Source organism: Periplaneta americana, chromosome 3 (assembly GCF_040183065.1).
Source record: "Periplaneta americana isolate PAMFEO1 chromosome 3, P.americana_PAMFEO1_priV1, whole genome shotgun sequence".
NCBI lineage: Eukaryota > Metazoa > Arthropoda > Insecta > Blattodea > Blattidae > Periplaneta > Periplaneta americana.
Window position 1 is genome coordinate 145,563,054 of NC_091119.1, and position 21,315 is coordinate 145,584,368.

The window sequence follows — 21,315 nt, forward strand, 5'->3', positions numbered from 1 at the left end:
TCAATTTCTTATTCTTTCCCTGTATCTTACTTGCTTCATTTTCATATTTTCTTTCTTCAGTTTTTTCATCAATACTTCCTCCTTTCCATCTTCATTTCTCAGTCCCTCAATTTTTTCTTCCCTTTTCTCCATATTTATCTTTCATTTCTTCCATCTTTCTTTTCTCTTCTATTTTTCTGTCACCCTACCATTTTCTTTCATCCTTGCTGCATTCTTCGCGACTTTATTTCCTGTCTTCCATTTTTCTCTCCTTTCATATGTCTTCTGTTCCTTCTTTTCGTTTTTCTTTCCTTCTTCGGTTTCTTCGTTTTTTCTTTCCTTCTTCGGTTTCTTCATTTTTTCTTTCCTTCCTCGGTTTCTCCGTTTTCTCTTTCCTTCCTCGGTTTCTTCGTTTTATCTTTCCTTCCTCGGTTTCTTCGTTTTATCTTTCCTTCCTCGGTTTCTTCGTTCTTTCTTTCCTTCCTTCCTCGGTTTCTTCGTTTTTTCTTTCCTTCCTCGGTTTCTTCTTGCCTTCCTTTCTCGGTTTCTTCGTTTTTCTTTCCTTCCACGGTTTATTCGTTTTTCTTTCCTTCCACGGTTTCTTCGTTTTTCTTTCCTTCCTCGGTTTCTACGTTTTCTTTCCTTCCTCGGGTACTTCGTTCTTTCCTTCCTCGGTTTCTTCGTTTTTCTTTCCTTCCTCGGTTTCTTCGTTCTTTCCTTCCTCGGTTCCTTCTTTCCTTCCTTCCTCGTTTTCTTGGTTTCTTCGTTCCTTCCTTACTCGATTTCTTCGTTCTTTCCTTCCTCGATTTCTTCGTTCTTTCCTTCTTCGGTTTTTTCGTTCTTTCTTTCCTCGGTTTCTTCTTTCCTTCCTTCCTCGTTTTCTTGGCTTCTTCGTTCCTTCCTTACTCGATTTCTTCGTTCTTTCCTTCCTCGGTTTCTTCGTTCTTTCCTTCCTCGGTTTCTTCGTTCTTTCCTTCCTCGGTTTCTTCGTTCTTTCCTTCCTCGGTTTCTTCTTTCTTTCCTTCCTCGTTTTCTTGGTTTCTTCGTTCTTTTCTTGCTCGGTTTCTTCATTCTTTCCTTCCTCGGTTTCTTCGTTCTTTCTTCCCTCGGTTTCTTCGTTCTTTCCTTCCTCGGTTTCTTCTTTCTTTCCTTCCTCGTTTTCTTGGTTTCTTCGTTCTTTTCTTACTCGGTTTCTTCATTCTTTCCTTCCTCGGTTTCTTCGTTCTTTCCTCCCTCGGTTTCTTCGTTCTTTTCTTCCTCGGTTTCTTCTTTCTTTCCTTCCTCGGTTTCTTCTTTCTTTCCTTCCTCGGTTTCTTGGTTTCTTCGTTCTTTTCTTACTCGGTTTCTTCGTTCTTTCCTTCCTCGGTTTCTTCGTTCTTTCCTTCCTCGGTTTCTTCGTTCTTTCCTTCCTCGGTTTCTTCTTTCTTTCCTTCCTCGGTTTCTTCGTTCTTTCCTTCCTTGCCTCATTTCGTTCATTTCTATTTTCTTTCTTTACCTCTTTCTTTTCTTTTTACTTTCTTTCCTCTTGATCTTTAGCACAGAAAGACTGTGTAAGAGCTATCTAGCAGCCCACTTCAAGACAACGACCTGTTATGTATTACACAGCACGTACTGACTCTTGGCGCCTACTTAATGCTCTCTTCATCTCGTAGAAAGATTTACTTATGGCACGCACGTGGCTTGAACATTGCCTTGCTGCTGGAGACTGCGTAAATATTATTGCTCAGATTTTACTATTGCCACTCGTGTACTGCGAGTCCAGATGGCAGTTTCATGGTCACCCGAGTTACTAAGTTTATTTTCTCAACTGCAGATATTATATGTACTACCGAAAACGTTCCATCTCACATTTTCCAGATGGAAATTTTGTATGCATAAGTTTTTTTAATCAGAAGACACCGACAAGATTTTACTTCCTCTGTTATGGTGTAAATAAGTTCCACTTTCCATTCATGCAATCATTAATTCACTCATGCATTTATTCGCTTATACCCATCCACACGCACAAACACACATACAATTTAAGGTTAAATCATTAGTATATCCTCATCTTTTATTTTTTTCTCGTGTATCTGTAACTCTCTCTTTCTACCTATAACTTAATTAGTTGATACTTGCGTTCGCAATTAAACAGATTTCACTGAGGTAAATACCGTAGGAAATTAACTGTTGCAAACGCGACTGCAGGGGAAATATATTGTATGTTTTCTCTGGATCGAAAGTAGATAGGTTTTGTGTTGCGTAATATAGACAGATAACACAGGCCGAAAGTAGGTCGAAGTCAGAACATTAGTAGTATACAGCTGACTTCAATCCAGTGCAGTTCAGTTTAGTTCATGCCAATGCAGTTCATAATACAACAACGAATCTTCATTTATAATAGGCATAGTCTTATTTAGGCGTAATATATCGACTATTGACCAGACTTTTTGTACTCGACAAATAATGGAGAAAAAAAATAGCAGTTTAAGGGCACAGTACATCAGTTATTCGTAGATTTCAAAAAGGCATATGACTCGGTTAAGAGAGAAGTTTTATATAATATTCTTATTGAATTTGGTATTCCCAAGAACTAGTTCGATTAATTACAATGTATCTCGGTGAAACGTAAAGCAGAGTTCGTATAGTCCAGTTTCTATCTTATGCTTTTCCAATTTACTGTGGGCTAAAGCAAGGCGATGCACTATCACCTTCGCTTTTTAACTTCGCTCTAGAATATGCCATCACGAAAGTCCAGGAAAACAGAGAGGTTTTGGAATTGAACGGGTTACATAAGCTGCTTGTTTATGTGAATGACGTGAATATGTTAGGATAAAATCCACAAACGATTAGGGAAAACACGGGAATTTTACTTGAAGCAAGTAAGGAGCTAGGTTTGAAAGTAAATCCTGAAAAGACAAAGTATATGATTATATTTCGTGACCAGAACATACTGTAGTACGAAATGGAAATATATAAATTGGAAATTTAATCCTTTGAAAAGGTGGAAAAATTCAAATACCTGGGAGCAACAGTAACAAAAAATATAAATGACACTCGAGAGGAAATTAAATTCAGAATAAATATGGCAATGCCTGTTATAATTCGGTTGAGAAGTTTTCGTCATCCAGACTATTTAAACAAAAACAGAAAGTTAGAATTTATAAAACAGTTATCTTACCGATTGTTCTGAATGGTTGTGAAACTTGGACTCTCACTTTGAGTGAGGAACAGAGGCTGAGGGTGTTTGAGAATAAAGTACATAGGAAAATATTTGGGGCTAAGAGGAATTAAGTTACACGAAAATAGAGAAAGTTACATAATGCAGAACTGTACGCATTGCATTCTTCACCTAACATAATTATTAGGAACATCAAATCCAGACGTTTGAAATGGGCAGGGTATGTAGCACGTATGAGTGAATCTAGAAATGCATATAGAGTGTTAGTTGGAAGACCTGAGGAAAAAAGACCTTTGGGGAGACCGAGACGTAGATGGGAGGATAATATCTAAATAGATTTGAGGGAGGTGAGGTATGATGGTAGAGATTGGTTTAATCTTTCTCAGGATAGGGATCGATGGCGGGCTTATGTGAGGGCGGCAATGTACCTTCGGGCTCTTTAAAAATCATTTGTAAGTAAGCATAGGTCTATTACCACAGAGACATCGCACAAAAGGTTCGTTCTATATTTCAACGGAAATCTCCTGGTTTTTAACAACCACCTGAGTCAGTAATTCAGAATTTTGTGAAAGAAGTGAGAGAAACTGGCTAATTCTTAAACAAAAGTTGTGTGAATCGCTTCATAACTTAAGAGAAACTCCTGACATGGGTTATAAGCTAGAAGAGTTTCCCACGAAATCGTTAAGTAAGATAGCGTAACAGCAAATGTATCCAAATCATCAGTTTGGAAAGCGACAAAATTCTTAAAATGAAAGCCTTATAAATAAGACAATAGTCTTTCATAAAATGAATAAACCGGATCATGTACCCAGTGTTAAATTCTATCGATGGAGACGAAATCTAGCGTCTGTGTAGGGTAGACCCTATACAAATTTCCAAAAGTTGTGAAATGTGCATTAGAGACGATGAATAATTTGGGAGATATTTTTGCCCAAAGCTGTCTCGGTGAACTACTGCTAAGGAGGTCTTTATTTGACCATGTCACATGCCGTACTAAACGAAACCTGTTTTCAGGTGTACATATTTTATTTTTACATTTGAATTTCCTGTCATTGCATATTCTTCTTAGTGGTCGATCCATTTTTCTTTGTAGTTGAATGCTTTCTGGAATAAGATAAGGCAACGCCTAAAGAATTGGAAACGTAAGTTTCTATTAGAATTTTATAACTGCAGTATGTTCAACAGGACGCGCAATGTTATATAGAAGGCGGTTACTGATGACTGATTGACAATGTAATTACTATAATGATAAAATTGTTTAGAGATTATGGGTTAGAGGTCTCTTTAGAGGAATCGCATCTTAGTAAGTGCAAAGTTGAAGAATCACTGCGCTGAGGAGACCAACATACGATTTGTATAATTATAGCACACTTAAGAAATAGAAACTGCAAATAAATAACAAAGGGATTCGCATAGCAGATGGTTTTGTCCGTTAGCGTTTAAATGGAAAGGAAATGACCATAACATCCGGGACAGTGACTGTGTATGATGGAAAAGTGCGAGAAGGATATGCAAACTTCCCCTCACTACCCGCACGAATGAAGGGGCGACGAAATCAACGTGTGGCATAACAATAGAGACGCGAAGGAAGGAAGTAGTAGAGGATTAGAGAGACAACCCACTAAGCCTGTGTCCTCCTTTGTTTTGTTTTTCCTTCATTACCTTTCTGCTATCTCCCCTCCCTTGCACTTTTCATACTTTCTTTTGTCATTTTCTTTTAATTATTTATCTTCCTTCCTCCTTTTTCCTCTTTCCATCCTTTTCTATCCTCTTATCTCTGCGTTTATATGTTTATATCATTCGTTCACTCCCATAGTTTTGTATTTCTTTTTTCTTCTTCCTTGATTTCTTTGTTGTATTCCTTCTTCAAGCCGTTCTTTCCTTTCTTGTATCAGTTTTTCCTCCTTCCCATTTTTTTTCCTTTTGTTATTCCGTCTATCTCTCATTCCTTCAGTTCTTTCTTTCCTCCCTTCTTTCCATTTCTCTTCTTTATTTTAATATTTCCATATTCCTTTCCCCCTTTCTTTCGTTCTATTTTTTTACTTCCTCCTATCTTTCTTTCCTTCCACCTATCTTTATTTCCTTCCTCCTATCTTTATTTCCTTCTTCCTATCTGTATTTCCTTCCTCCTATCTGTATTTCCTTCCTCCTTTCCTTCCTTCTATCTTTATTTCCTTCCTCCTATCTTTATTTTCTTCCTTCTATCTTTATTTTCTTCCTCCTATCTTTATTTTCTTCCTCCTATCTTTATTTCCTTCCTCCTATCTTTCTTTCCTTCCTCCTATCTTTCTTTCCTTCCTTCTATCTTTATTTTCTTCCTCCTACCTTTATTTCCTTCCTCCTATCTCTATTTCCTTCCTTCTATCTTTCTTTCCTTCCTCCTATCTTTCTTTCCTTCCTCCTATCTTTCTTTCCTTCCTCCTATCTTTCTTTTCTTCCTTCTATCTTTCTTTCCTTCCTCCTATCTTTCTTTCCTTCCTCCTATCTTTCTTTCCTTCCTCCTATCTTTCTTTTCTTCCTTCTATCTTTCTTTCCTTCCTCCTATCTTTATTTTCTTCCTCCTATCTTTATTTTCTTCCTTCTATCTTTATTTTCTTCCTCCTATCTTTATTTCCTTCCTCCTATCTTTCTTTCCTTCCTCCTATCTTTCTTTCCTCCCCCATCTTTCTTTCCTTCCTACTACCTTTATTTCCTTCCTCCTATCTTTATTTCCTTCCTTCTATCTTTATTTCCTTCCTTCTATCTTTATTTCCTCCCTCCTATCTTTATTTCCTTCCTTCTATCTTTATTTCCTTCCTTCTATCTTTATTTCCTTCCTCCTATCTTTCTTTACTTCCTCCTATCTTTTTTTCATTCTTTCTTTCTTTCTATCTTTCTTTCCTTCCATCTAACTCCCTTTCCTTCAATGTATCTTTCTTTCCTTCCATCTATCTTTCTTTCCTTCCATATGTCTTTCTTTCCTTCCATCTATCTTTCTCCCCTTCCATCTCTTTTTCTTCTCTCCATTTATCTTTCTTTCCTTAAATATAATATATTTTTTTCCTTTGGTCTATCTTTCGTTCTACCTTTCTTCTCTTTCACCTAACTTTGGTTCCTTCCTTCTGTATTATATTTCCTTCTTTCTATCTTTATATCCTTGTATCGCATTTATTTTCTTTTATATTTATATATTTCCTTCCTTTTATCTGTATTTCTTTCCTTCTACATTTTTCTCCTTCCTTCTATCATTCCTATTCTATCAGTGTTCCTATCCTTTTTTCGCTTCCATTTTATTATTTCATTCCTCTGCTTTCATGTTTCTTCTTTTCTTTTCTTCTCAGTTAGGGAATATATGGAACACTAGATAATCGTCTTCTATAAACGTTTCATAAGATCTTATGCTGTTTCCGGAAACCATTACACGAGATGGACGTCACAGCGACTCTGTGAGTTTCAGTTCATGGTGATTTACGTTGTCCTGCAATGTTGTAACGAGCGTATCCGCATATTTCTTTTTGTTATAATTTTGTTTATTTGGGTTCCTATAAGCTTGACTGTAAACACGTTATAATAACATGACACTGCACTGTTCCGGAACAGCAGTTGCTCCCTATCGTCACAGACTATGAAACAGGCTAGTTTAGTGTTAAATAAGCATTTTGAAAGGCTACTATTCAGTATTCATCAGTCTTTGACAAGTTTTCTTGTAAAGTATTGAACGGGGAGAAAACTTTGATAGTGTACAAGCAGCTTAATGCTCAGAATTTGACAACAGTAGTTATTTTCATTGTTTCTCAATATTTATTACCAATATCTGTATAAGTCTTCAAAACTTTACAAAATCTCATGTGTTCCAGATGCATATTTTCCTCTCCAAGGCATAATATATAACGTGGTGACAGCAGACAGAGTTCGGCTCGGATCTGGGCCGATAAAGCGCATGCGTGGCAACCGGCTAGCGGCGTAGACAGCGGCAATTTTGATATGTAAAGCCAAGGAATGTCACTCTAAATTGCCTTCCTGCGTCTCAACATAAAGCCAGCTTCTAGATAAATGTCATACATAACAATTATTCTCCGTTCTAGCGTATCCATACATTCCAGCTGCATTTAAATGGTCTACTATTCTAACTTAATACACGCACGCACACATACACTTATATTTGAAAGAACTGATACTAAAACTAATGATGCGTCTTGATCTTCAAGTAACTTATCACACAACATACTGCATACACGAGCATTACATGGCCTTAAGGTGGCGTGACGTCAGCGATTCGGTCCGCTCGGACCCGAAGCGAACTTTCTGTAATTTATCGAAATGAGTCGCCAGACAGTGATGGCCCGTATTAAGTCTGAAAACAACAACAATGTATTTTTGTGGTAATTCAGGAATAATTTCAGAATTGTTGATAATTTTTCATTTTGAATTTTCATTCTTGTTAATTATTTGAGTAGAAAATAATGTTGACCTTTTTCAGTCTAATTATTTTAATTGCTTTGATTAATATTAAAACTTTAATGCCATGTTTATGTAATTTTGATCGCTTTCTTTGTCAATATAGGCCTACCAGCCATCTCATTGTCATCTATCACGCAATGGGTTGGAATTCATTGTAATATCACACTCTCCGATATTTTGGATTTTTCGAATTGTATATTTTAACATTTTTTTCCATCTTGGGTTATATCTCAATTGCCTGAATAGCTGCTTTAGAGTATAACTTCACAGTGTTTATATTTATGAAGCCAATTTCTTTAGATAGGGGCTACATGTTGGAAAATAATATGAATATACCCATATGGCGACAATCTCTATATAAAAAGTTGTTTTAATTCTTCCAGCACTTTTATAGAGCGAAGAAACTAAGGATTCCACCTGTCACAGCCACTTCATGTTCTAATAGGAATAGGCTTAGAGTATATCTGTTTAAATAGGCCTATGTATCGAATCATTTCCTGGATATTCTGCACCAAAACGTAATAAGTCACATCCGATTGGAAACATCAAATTCTCTTCACTATAAAATCGTGGAAACATAAATCTCGTGCTGTTACAATTGTTAACATAATTCATTCTTAATTTCCTGTTTCTCTCTTACGGCCATGATATGACAGAAGTGGTGTACCCTATGTCTATGGTGTGGAATAAATGTTGTATATTTAGGCCTATATGTGTGTCTAGATTATACATTGGTTGGATTGGAGGGACCCAAAAAATTTATCACACTTTCACAGACATATTATATGGATTCTCAAAGTTTAACTGAATTACAGCGGGAATGTGTAGTGTGATATTCTAATAAAAGGTCATGTTAGTCGCGTAAATACCAGAGTCAACAATGCATCTGGTAGGGATGTAAAAAAAAGTGGCTGCATGTTTGTCATTCAAGGAAAATATGCAAGAGGAGGAGGAATTTTCGAGCAAAATAATTTAGTCTAACAAAACACAATTTAAGCAGAATGGTAGAGTTCATCGTCATTACTGTGTATACTGCTCCAGAAAATGCACACATTCATGTAGACAAGGAGTCAAACTGGGACTGAATATCTGATGTGAACTGTCATCCAAGGATGTAACTGAATCATTCTTGTTAGAAGAAACAGTTACATCTATTTTACCTGCCATTCGTGCACTCTGTGGGAATGAACGATTTTATTTTAAACAAGATGTCGCACCACCACATTATCACAGACACCTTACCAGGTCAATGGATAGAACGAAGAGATGCTGTTGAGTAAGAGAGAGAGAGAGAGAGAGAGAGAGAGAGAGGCAGGTTGGCCCAAATTTTACGTTTCACTTTTTTCTATAATTTGCATAGCATTTTATGAAATCCTCAAAGATGGTCGTTCTACGTGGTTCTTTGGCTGTGTGGAGAGATATTTGAATTTATATTTCACCACGATTTAAATTTGAAATTTTGTATTATTTTGAAACGTGTAGATTGAGTCAACTTACCCAGCCCTTGTATGAATAAGTAAATTATCTATCGTATAATTTATATAATCATTTAAAGTAGCACAGCAGGGTAGGTTAAACACCGTGCCAATCTGCCCCCTAACAACTGTGCCAACTTATCTTTGGTGTAGATATTTGATTTGGGTTAAAATTACGAATTAGAGTAATGAATGATCGAAATGAAATTAACACGAAACAGAGCCAATTAAATGTACTTTCCAACGATGTATTTAAAGTTCACATAATATTGCATAGCCTATGTACCCTGTAAAAAGATAATCACGAGATGGTGAAAATTTACTTATCTTGCTGCAAAAACAACTTTATGGCTTCCTTCTTCTACCGCTTGTCATAAACGTCTGACGCTTTCGTGGAGCATGCTTTATAAAACAGGGATCATATTGTGTGCGTGGTGCTGCAATCTATCGCATAACTACCTAAATAAAACTGATGTGCCAACGTGCCTCTGTAGCCAACCTGCCTCCATCTCCCCTACCCTCCACGCTCACCCGAATTAATTCCTCTCAACTTTCACTTAAAAGGGAGTCTAAAGCATGTGATGTATCACAGAAAACCAGCTATATTAGTGGAGCTACACGAAGATATTGAAGTAGCGTGTGCAGTAATCACAATGGGCACATTGATTAATGTTGCACATGGAAGAGTTCATCGAACACAGAAGTGTCTGGATACTAATGGAGAGCACTTCGAGCGATAGTAGTTGTTAAACATGTCTCTCAGCTATTCCTTGATGTAATAAAGATTTACTCAGATATTTTGCACCTTGAAGTGTAAGTATTTTTGGGCACCTTTGTATAAAGTGATAATGATTTTTTTTAAGCAACAGGCACCTTCAGATGACGTCTCGAAAGTTTTACCGCAGGAATAATTATGTTAATCACTTCAATGGTCAGGATTGTCCTTGTGACGAAGCACAATGCCATGAAGAAGCACAGAACCGTGGAAAGAAATTCCACGCTAGTAAATGGAGCAAATTACGCAGAAGTTGGTTCCGGAGAGGGCTTTACATTAAAAAAATAAATATAATAGTATCTCAGTGTGACATCGTTGTTGATCGAATGGCAAGCCGGATACTAGAGTTAAGATCACGGAGTATCCAAATATAATTGAAGATGAAGGAACAGAGATTTGGATTTGGGAATCCTATAAATCATTTTAATAGATTTGTCTTTATTAATTAACTATCTCTGTCACCGGTCCAGATATCAAATGCAAATGCCGTGTCTGAGAGAGAAATTCCACGTAATACTCGTGATAAACGACCAAAAATGTAATGTTATGTATTCACTTTAACTGATTCACAGAAATTCGCATCCCACTTACCAATGAATCAAATGGGACCTTCATACTTTCGTTCAACAATTCATCCAAGTATTTGTACATCCATCCACGTATGCATTCATTTATCCAAACTGCTTCTACCAAAAATTTAAGGATATCCATTCAAAATAGATGTTTCATTCCTGTCCTTATACTTATGTGAAACACCCTGATTTTTATAAAGAACCAAATGCCTGTGAAAAATGAAGTTTTTTACTGTCATCCCAATCTCTCTATCTTTGTATGTACAGTATGTATTTATTTACACTGCAAGTGGGCAAGCACCCGGTGGCAGTGGTATACACAATATAAACAATACAAAATAAAATGATAAACAATACACAATAAAATGATAAACAATACACAATACAATCTGTTGATTGCATAACAATTTTTCTGTTATGAAAACTAACCGAAAAATTAAATTTTTGTAGGAAAGAAATTAATTACTCCAGAATGAATGTACTTATATCAATAAATTTTGGGAAAGAGATATTATCTGAATTCATTCTTCCACATTACAATAATCTGTCACTTCACGTCCATACGCACTGAATTTCGACCCATTTTCACTTTTTTTCAAGGAATAAATCTAACCTTTCCACACTTATAACAAACTCCACAACTGTTTACTAAAATGGAGGGAATAAGCTGATTGACAAGTTTTTACCAGCTCCCAATGTTATGATGTAAATGGCAGTGGCGGTCCCTGATTAATTTGCCGCGAATTTCAAACTAAAGAGAATTTTAGGAACTGGTGACTTTTTCTAAATAAATGAAAGAAAAGATCTGGATTACAATGCATGAACGAGCTGTTACAAATTTTTTAAATAAAAAGTGTTAATTGCACAAGAGACATTTAAGATATATATAACTCTATTCCAAAATTCATTGATCTAAATACACTCATTCTGGAGTAATTAATTAAAAAAATGTAATTTTTGAATAAGTTTTCATGACAGAAAAATTGTTATATAACCGACAGTCTGAAAGATAGAGAGATTAATTTTAAAGTAAAAACTTCATTTTTCACAGGCATTTGTTCCCTGTATAAAGATCAGGGGGTTTCACATAAGTATAAAGTCAAGAATGAAACATCACTTTTGAAGGAGTGTCCTTAAACGTTTGGCAGAATCGGTATATCCACACAATAATCGTACTAATTATTCATATATCCGTACATCCATGTCGTTCCAGACGGTAACAACAAAGTAAAGAGCTCAGTCGAATAAAAATTTCTCATCATATACTTCGGGGTTTGATCTGCCATAAATCTCGTCGATTTATAATGGACTGTGAGATTGAAACAATTATTTTTCCCAATTTGATTGGTTATCGTGCAATTGAATCGCTTATTTCAGAAACCAGCGCCAAGTTAGCCAATTGTGGAAAAAAAAAAAAACTGTCTCGCATAAGACTAAATGGTTTGGTAGTGGTTTTAACGTGGTTTGCTGAAAGTACTATATATTTTAATACTTCATATCTACGGAAAATTATTTTGTGCGTTTTAACTTAGCTGTAAAAAATACGATAATTTTTTTTCCACTTAACTAGTTTCTGCAATAAACGACTGGTGCAAACGTATTTTTATGGCATAATTCTCGAATTGTTTAGGATTTTGTTATAAAACATATTATTTTGAAGGAAATCTGTAATGTCTTTAGGGGTAGTATTTTCAAGCAATAACTGACCAATTCTCCCTCATCTGTTATGTGAAATACCATGTATTTTCATAAACATATTCTCGCAAACATGTTTCAGTACACCACCAGTCCTTAAATTATAATTGTAAGAATGAGATCTTTTAAAAGTGCCTTCATTAACATTTTCATTGCCTAACTCTTGCTCTGGACCTTGTATTTTACGTATACGCTTAACTTCAGTAACTCAACCAAAGTCTAAATATAGGCATCTTGAGAGTTTTTATTTTCAAGAGAATGAAAATACCTTCATGTTTCATTTATCACATCCTCATTAATGTTTAAATCACATTTCGCATTGCACTTACAAGTGAGAATGTCGGTCTTGGTTTTCTGAGATACTTCCCTGCCAGAATAAGAAACGTAGCCTTCTCCTTTTATCCTTGCATTGCGAATAATAGTACGTTTATAAGTGTTTTCGTTTACCACTCCTCGTTTCCTTTTAGGTATAGGTTCGTCTTCTGAACTTTGAGACATGTCACTACGATATAGGTCTATTGTTGTTATTAAAAAACACTACGCTAACCACAAAATACTTTTAAATCAGTTGGTCACAAAACTATGAACACAAAATGTACCCGCAGTTTCAACGTAATGCCTGGCCAATACAGGAGGGCGGCACTTGACTGTTTTCAGCACAAAAATGTAAGTATACCCTCATAGATTATTATGCCGCCATTAACTCACTTTTTTTTCTTGTTTTGGCGTTTGTCTGGTTTCTGAAATAACCGATTCAATTCTGATTCCATCATGCTGTATCTTCGCGTTGAACACACTGGACAGCCGTATTAACAATAAGTAACAATATTATTATCCTTTCTTGTATAAAATTCAGCTCTCTCTACTCTCTAATCTCAATTGCAGTCAATTCTCCACTTGGACTAATGGAGAAATTAATGGTTTTATAAGTTGCCTTACATGGCAGCATGCTGTGTCAAACTTTTTTCAGCGTGAACAATGAATGAATCTCCCATCTTCCGCTGCTCCTTGTTAACCGCACCACGCACTTCCCTTCCCCTCCAATGCGGCAGGTGCAATAGACTGCTTGCAGTTTTACTGACTTTCGCAACCCATTGTTTTCATTATCTCCTTATCAAGTGACGTCTTGAAAACAATTCAAATGTGTGACTAATACAAAACTTGCTACAAAATTATTGAGACTTTTCTCGTATGAATATGTTTAAAACGTAGATATGCTTATCTCAAGTATTTAACCAAGTCAGGCTACGGCGTGTTCACAATACCTGCATTCGTTTTGTTTGTAACATTAGAAAATTTCATCATGTGACGCCGTTACTGGAATTGTTGTCTTGGGATTCACTTAAAGAAGTATGACGTTTCAATTCCTTCTTATTACTTACTTACTGGCTTTTAAGGAACCCAGAGGTTCATTGCCGCCCTCACATAAGCCCGCCATTGGTCCCTATCCTGACCAAGATTAATTCAGTCTCTATCATCATATCCCACCTCCCTTAAATCCATTTTAATATTATCTTCCCATCTACGTCTCGGCCTCCCTAAAGGTTTTTTTCCCTCCGGCCTCCCAATTAACGCACTATATGCATTTCTGGATTCGCTCATACGTGCTACATGCCCTGCCCATCTCAAACGTCTGGATTTAATGTTCCTAATTATGTCAGGTGAAGAATACAATGCGTGCAGTTCTGTGTTGTGTAACTTTCTCCATTCTCCTGTAACTTCATCCCTCTTAGCCCAAATATTTTCCTAAGCACCTTATTCTCAAACACCCTTAACCTATGTTCCTCTCTCAAAGTGACAGTCCAAGTTTCACAACCATAAAGAACAACCGGTAATATAACTGTTTTATAAATTCTAACTTTCAGATTTTTTGACAGCAGACTGGATGATAAAAGCTTCTCAACCGAATAATAACAGACATTTCCCATATTTATTCTGTGTTTAATTTCCTCCAGAGTATCATTTATATTTGTTACTGTTGCTCCCAGGTATTTGAATTCTTCCACCTCTTCAAAAGATAAATTTCCAATTTTTATATTTCCATTTCGTACAATATTCTGGTCACGAGACATAATCATATACTTTGTCTTTTCGGGATTTACTTCCAAACCGATCGCTTTACTTGCTTCTAGTAAAATTCCCGTGTTTTCCCTAATCGTTTGTGGATTATCTCCTAACATATTCACGTCATCCGCATAGACAAGAAGCTGATGTAACCCGTTCAATTCCAAACCCTCTCTGTTATCTTGGACTTTCCTAATGGCATACTCTAGAGCAAAGTTAAAAAGTAAAGGTGATAGTGCATCTCCTTGCTTTAGCTTTAGCATCTGACAGAAACTGACCTATACGAACTCTACTGTAAGTTTCACTGAGACACATTTTAATTAATCGAACTAGTTTCTTGGGAATACCAAATTCAATAAGAATATCATATAAAACTTCTCTCTTAACCGAGTCATATGCCTTTTAGAAATCTATTAATAACTGATGCACTGTACCCTTATACCCATTTTTTCTCCATTATCTGTCGAATACAAAATATCTGATCAATAGTTGATCTATTACGACTAAAACCACACTGATGATCCCCAATAATTTCATCTACATATGGAGTTAATCTTCTCAAAAGAATATTCCTTCTTATTATTATTTAAAATCATCTACACTTCTGCATCCACTTAATAGCATCACGTTTTGTTTATCTTTCACTATCACGAATCCGGAACGCGTAGTTTCCCTCTTTCTGTTCCACTGAACAGAACAATTCCTAATCGTCATCTTTCAGTAGGCTATAGCACTTCCACGGCCCTGAAATTCTGTCCCTGATCATGTTAGTATGTGTGTCGGATCTTGTCAAAATTGAAGAGTAAATTAAAGAATAACATTCTAGGCCTCCTTCGTGGAATTACCTACTAAATATCTGTTGAATTGCACAATCTACGCTTAAGCAAAACACTTATAACAACTGTCCCGTACTTTGCCATTATTATTATTATTATTATTATTATTATTATTATTATTATTATTATTATTATTATTATTATTATTATTATTATTATGTATTTATTTACACTGCAAAGTGGGCAAGCACCCGGTGGCAGTGGTATGCACAATATAAACAATACACAATAAAATTACAATACACAATACAATTATACAATACACAATACAATTATACAATACACAATACAATTTAACACAATAATTACAATTAATAATACATAAAATAACCTAATTAATAAGTAAACCTAATTTTACAACACAACCTACATAGCCTATGTATAGGCCCTACATAAGTTTCACATTGGTGTTTCACTTTACTCTCATCTCACTCACTGTAGTGGTACTATGACGCATTTCACTGACACTTTAGCACACATTTCACTGACACTATAGAACACATTTCATTTACACTATAAATTATCACTTATCGGAACTATTCACTGCACTGTAAAACCATAACTTCACTGACTCACCACGCTTCACTGATACAACAGCTCAAATAAGACAAATAATTACACCCTTATGCATACTTATAAACAGAACTACATTTAAGCTAAACATTTCTAGTCTAAGACCCTCTTATATGCTATTTTTAAATAATTTACAATTCAAACCACGGGAGTAACTCGTTAGACTAAATAAATACATGTCACCTTAAAAAATTAAATGTTAAATGTCACCTTAATTTTAATATACACTTTATACACAACTTTTTAAGTTATTCTTAAATCTCCTTAAGGAAGGACAGCCCTCAAAGACCGCTGCAGGTAGGTCATTTTAATCATTTATAGTTTCCAATCATTTATTATTATTATTATTATTATTATTATTATTATTATTATTATTATTATTATTATTATGAAGATGTAAAATAGCTTTAAATCATGAAGTAACTATTTAGGGTGCAATACATCATACTTAAAAGAACAAGACGTCAAAAATAAAATGAGTAAATCTCAACAGATGTGTGGAACAATACGAAGGACCTTAAAAAATAAAGCGCAATATTCAACACAACAAAAATTTTATACAACATTAGCTGTTCCACTATTAACCTATGGTTCAGAAAATTGGTCTATAAACCGAGCAACTAAAAAGAAAATTGAAACCAGGGAAATGAAATTCCTTCGAAGTGTTGCTGATCTAAACAGATGTGTGGAACAATACGAAGGACTTAAAAAATAAAGCGCAATATTCAACACAACAAAAATTTTATACAACATTAGCTGTTCCACTATTAACCTATGGTTCAGAAAATTGGTCTATAAACCGAGCAACTAAAAAGAAAATTGAAACCAGGGAAATGAAATTCCTTCGAAGTGTTGCTGATCTCTCTCTTTTAGATTATCAGAAGAACAAAAATATACAACTAAATATTTTTAATTTGACTGAAAAAATACAACAAAAACGTAATTGGTATAAACATATAAGAAGGATGAATGACGACCGGTTACTAAAGTAATACTGAACTTTGAACCAAGAGGACTTAGAAATGTTGGTAGACCAAGAACAAGACGGATAGAGACATAAACTTTGAAGACGGAACAGGCCAATAGGTCTAATTCCTGTGGTTGATAATGATGATGATGATGGTAATGATGATGATTATTATTATCATCATCGTCATCACCAGTATCATTATCATCATTACCATCACCATCACCATCATCGTTCTGCTGTAAAATCTATTAGGGATGTGTAATGATGAAAATTTGTATTCGGGTTCTTAACACTAGATGTACCCAAATAACGGGACTTCCCACTAATTCGGTAAGCATGCCGCAAGACAACCGCTTAAAAACAATATGGAATAAAATACAAGGCCAGGAATACATACGTTATAAATACATACATGCATGCATACATACTGCATAGTAACAAATCCATGCAGAGAAATGAATGCAACCGCGTTGAACTCTTAGCTTGAAACGTTACTTGAAACATGAAGTAGAGCAATTCATTACTTGAGCCATGTTCCTTGTCAACAGTACAATGACAACAGGACGATGCAGAAATAAGAATGATACGGAAACCGAAATAATCGGGCGAAACTAGTGCACGGCAAGTTCTGGTGATTTTGTAAGTGGAAAGTCGTCGAATTTATAAGGATTTTGTTTTTTGAGATGTTCCATATTTAAAGTTCTATACTTCAGTGAGTCACGGTGGCATTTTCGTAAAAGACGAGAATTTCCCCTGGACCAAAAATACGATTTCCACTTCCAAAATCATCTGAACTATGCTAGTTTAATCGTAGTAAAGTAATTAGTTTAAAACTTTTATTAGAATAACAGGTAATATAAATTTACAAGATAGAGCATAGATGTCCAATTATTGTAACTCGTACGAGCCTGGCGTAAGCAACCCGCAGCGCATATTCTGTACGGTCGTTTTTCCTATTTTATATGGAAAGTAATTGACCTTACTAGAGCATGGTTTCAGTACCTCTTGGCTCTATAGCCGTTTGGACAACCATGAGATAGAGCATCACATATTATAGAACAATTAATTTACTTTTATGAACATGTCCTTTACAGGATATATTTGGATTCGGATCCCAGTCCTCTTCCGTGAAAAGCCGACAATAACTGAATAATACTTATGACAGACTACAGTCACTAATTGCGATTATCGACTTAATCGCGATCGTGGTTGTAGTGAGTCGACGTCCCGATTCTATTTCCAGAACTAGATAATGACGCTGAGGCAAGGCCCAGTGGACGAAAGTAACATTTTAGTAATCTTTGGTTTCGAATCACCTTGATTTCTATTATTTAGACAAGTCGTGATAGCTTCTGCTGTGGGATTTTCTTACCCCTTCCATTGTATTATATGGAAGAGAAAAGAAAACTAAGTGAATGACTAGAAAATGATATTTGGTTATTATTGGAAGTAACTGAGAAATTTAATGTAGATATGAGAAAAGTAAAAAGAAATGTATTAACAAATGGCAGACGAATTATTCATACATGGAGCGCAACAGAAGGGTGCTGAAAGATGTTTATTTTCCAGTAAAGCTTGGATTAGGCCTTAACTGATTTATTTTGCAGATTTTTAATTTGAGTTTCTATTACGGCGATATTGTTGACGTTAGGGTTCATTTTAAATTATTCATTCATTCATTCAGTCATTCATTCATTCATTCATTCATTCATTCATTCATTCATTCATTCATCCTGGTAGAGATAACGTCATGAGGCCTTCTCTTCCCCTCTACCAGGGGATTACAACTACAATATTAAGAATAGAATTACAATTATAATTACAATTAATATTAAATTTACAGATACAATAAAAATCGAAGTACTAAAAGATTAACTGATTAATAAAGGCTAGACAGTTTATTGTAGAAGTTAAGAACAAAGAAAGATATTTTACTTAAGTAAAAATTAAACCTACTCTACGAAGTAAGAAAATGCTTAATGAGTTTGTTTTTGAACACTGTTAAATTCCGACAGTCTCTTATGTCACTGGGTAGAGTATTCCACAAGCGCGAGAGCGAGATTGTGTATGATGATGAATGCGATGATGTCTTATGTGTTTGTAACTTATGGCTATATGTTTCATTATAAAATAATATAGCTAAATAGTATGCGTAATAATTTAAATTATACAGATTATGAAATCTCTTTCCAAAATAATATAAATTGCATCAGTTTACATTATAAAATCTCTAAAATTTTAAACAAATAAATTCCCATATCAAGCTGCAAGAAATAACAATAAAAAAAGGAAAACAATGAACAAACATCGGAAGAAAGTATGAACTTCATATGTTGTTCATGAGGGCAGGGGGGAAACTAACATAAAAGTATGAACACGGAGAAAATAGTTTCCTCTATGGGAGCGTTTCTCAATCTTTTTTCAAGTGGGGGACCACTTTTTTAAGTCAGAACAGTTTCGCGGACCACCTTACTCTTGTTCCCTTCGAAAGCAAATTTATAATTTTTGTAGCATATTTTAATACCAGTATACTTATATCTTAAAATAGTACCAATTAATTAAAATTAATTTAATTCAATTAATTTTATATTAGTATTAACTAATTAACTCAATGTTAATAGAAGAAAATTCATTTTCGTTTTTTTAATAATTCAAGGTATTAGAGATTAGATAATCTTTAATTAAGTAACTAAAAAGTAAATGTTGGTACTCACATTAATGAGATTATTGCACAGTTGTCCTATAGGCCCTACTTGGATGTATGCTGGCAAGCGTAAGTCGGAGATCGTCACATACAGTACATAAAGTCTATTTCGGTAGCCTACTTTGTTTTTATTAGAGTTAGTGATGAAAACCCTTTTTTCACACAGATACGTAGAAGCAAACTAAATTATAATCTCTAAAGCACCATTGTGTACAGTCCACTGTATTCTCTTTTCACTTGTGATGCAGTCCAGAAATTAACCATATCTTCCGCTTGGAATTTCATTTTAAGTCCGGTGTCATTCGAAAGTTCAATTAACTGTTCTCTTTCACTCTATGAAAGTTTGTTATTTTCAATATCACAATGAAAGTAATCACGAACCCATGAAAATTCGTCACATTTATTTGGAAAATAAGTTTCAAATTGTGACCTCAGAATTGTATTATTGGTGTACGACGTACAGTACGTGACCATTTCAATGTGTAGACTGGGTGTCAGCAAAATTATTAAGAAAGTCATAAATTCATGAAAAGGTTCGGTACTTTGGTCCTCTGTTATGAATTCGGGTGATCTCTGGCTGGGTTACAGCGTCAGATGTGCAGGGAAAAGATCGCGAGAAACACCACGTTCATAGTGCTTCAAATTTCTCTTTTGTTGTTGAGAGTAGAGTGGGAAGTCGGTAGACAGGTAGGGTAATAAATTTCATTAAATGAGCCGTTCAGAGCAAAAGTGGTGTAAGTCAAAATTGGGTAATGAGGTTTAAAGTAAAAATTCTGTAAAATACAGCGCAAAGTAGTAATTAACATGTCCTTCTTGCTACCCACTAACTACTAGTACTTTAAATAAACTGAATATTAATTTCTACTTTGCGCTGTATTTTACAGAATGTTTATTTTAACCCTCATTACTCATTTTTGACTTACACCACTTCTGCTCTGAACGGCTCAAATGTAAGTACTGGGAGAAAAAGTGAACGGCAATTGCCATGTGTCATTTCCAAACTCTGAGATTTTCAGCTATAGTATGAAACGCAATTCGTTTAAATTTTATTTTTTCTTCTGTCTTTTTTGAAGGACCACAAGGGCAGACCTCGAGGACCACAGGTGGTCCGCGAACCATAGTTTGAGAAACGCTGCTCTACGGTAATTCAGCTGTTGACCAGACGGGAGCAAGCGTGAACTAGTGTGTCCACAAATTTTCGATAATCGCGATTAGCGACTGTAGTCTGTCACTAGTATAACGTAGGTTAGTCGTAGTAAATTTGTCCACTTCAAGTCTTACAGAATGTATCTGAATTCGAATCGCAGCCCTTTTAAGTGAAAATAACTGAATAACGTATTAATGAAAACAGTATAAACATCCAGACTGACATGTGGAGCATTTCGGCGCTAGAGCACGTGGTCGGAAGGAAGTTCATTTACCTCTATAAGAAGCATATCGATCCGACGTACCGAGATCCGGTTGTAGCAAGGCGGCCGCCGCGGCGGCGTCGTCCTCGTCGACGCTATGCTCCACCATCTCCTGCAGCAGCATGGTCCTCGCCGAGACGATCACCGCCAGAGCCACAAGTGTCACGAGGAGAGCACCATGGATCATTCCACCAGCAAGGCCCGCGGCATACTAACGGCTGCTCCTCAAGGTGTCCCATCCCATAGTCCACGCGAACCCCTTCCTTGGTCGCTACGTCAAGCCTATTTGCCCCCCCCCCTCCATCCGCGCCGTGCCGCGATAAGTGACAGGCGCGCGTCGTATTGTTCTTTGACCGGAAGCAATATCATCGCTAAGTGTATGGGAATCCAAATGCCATTAATTCATTCTGCAATTATATTTACGTGTACTCTTCCAGGGATGAATTCAGGGGATGGCCCGGTGGGGAATGTCACCCTGAATTCCAGGTTGTCTCCCCTCCCCGGAGATTTCAGACTCTTTCAAAATAATTATATTATATTTAAAAATATTATATTTAAAAATGTTATGACTTTTCAGTAACTAAAATACATAAATTCTGTTATGTAGATTTTCAAGTAACTTTCGAGGAATATCACTTTTGTTGATGTACAAAATTTTGTCCA

General features: G+C 35.6%; 1 protein-coding gene across 2 annotated transcripts in view; it reads right to left on the bottom strand.

Moving 5' to 3' along the window:
* The window catches only part of LOC138696596 (uncharacterized), a 53,251-nt gene extending 32,350 nt beyond the window's left edge, over window positions 1-20,901 (bottom strand). The window contains exon 1 of one of the 2 annotated variants that reach the window (XM_069821748.1): window positions 20,665-20,901. In XM_069821748.1, the coding sequence (XP_069677849.1) occupies window positions 20,665-20,839 (175 nt within the window). In that variant the 5' untranslated portion in view covers window positions 20,840-20,901. The remainder of the gene's footprint in view (window positions 1-20,664) is intronic. The other variant, XM_069821749.1, reaches the window with a different exon arrangement.
* Window positions 20,902-21,315: the final 414 nt, after the last annotated feature.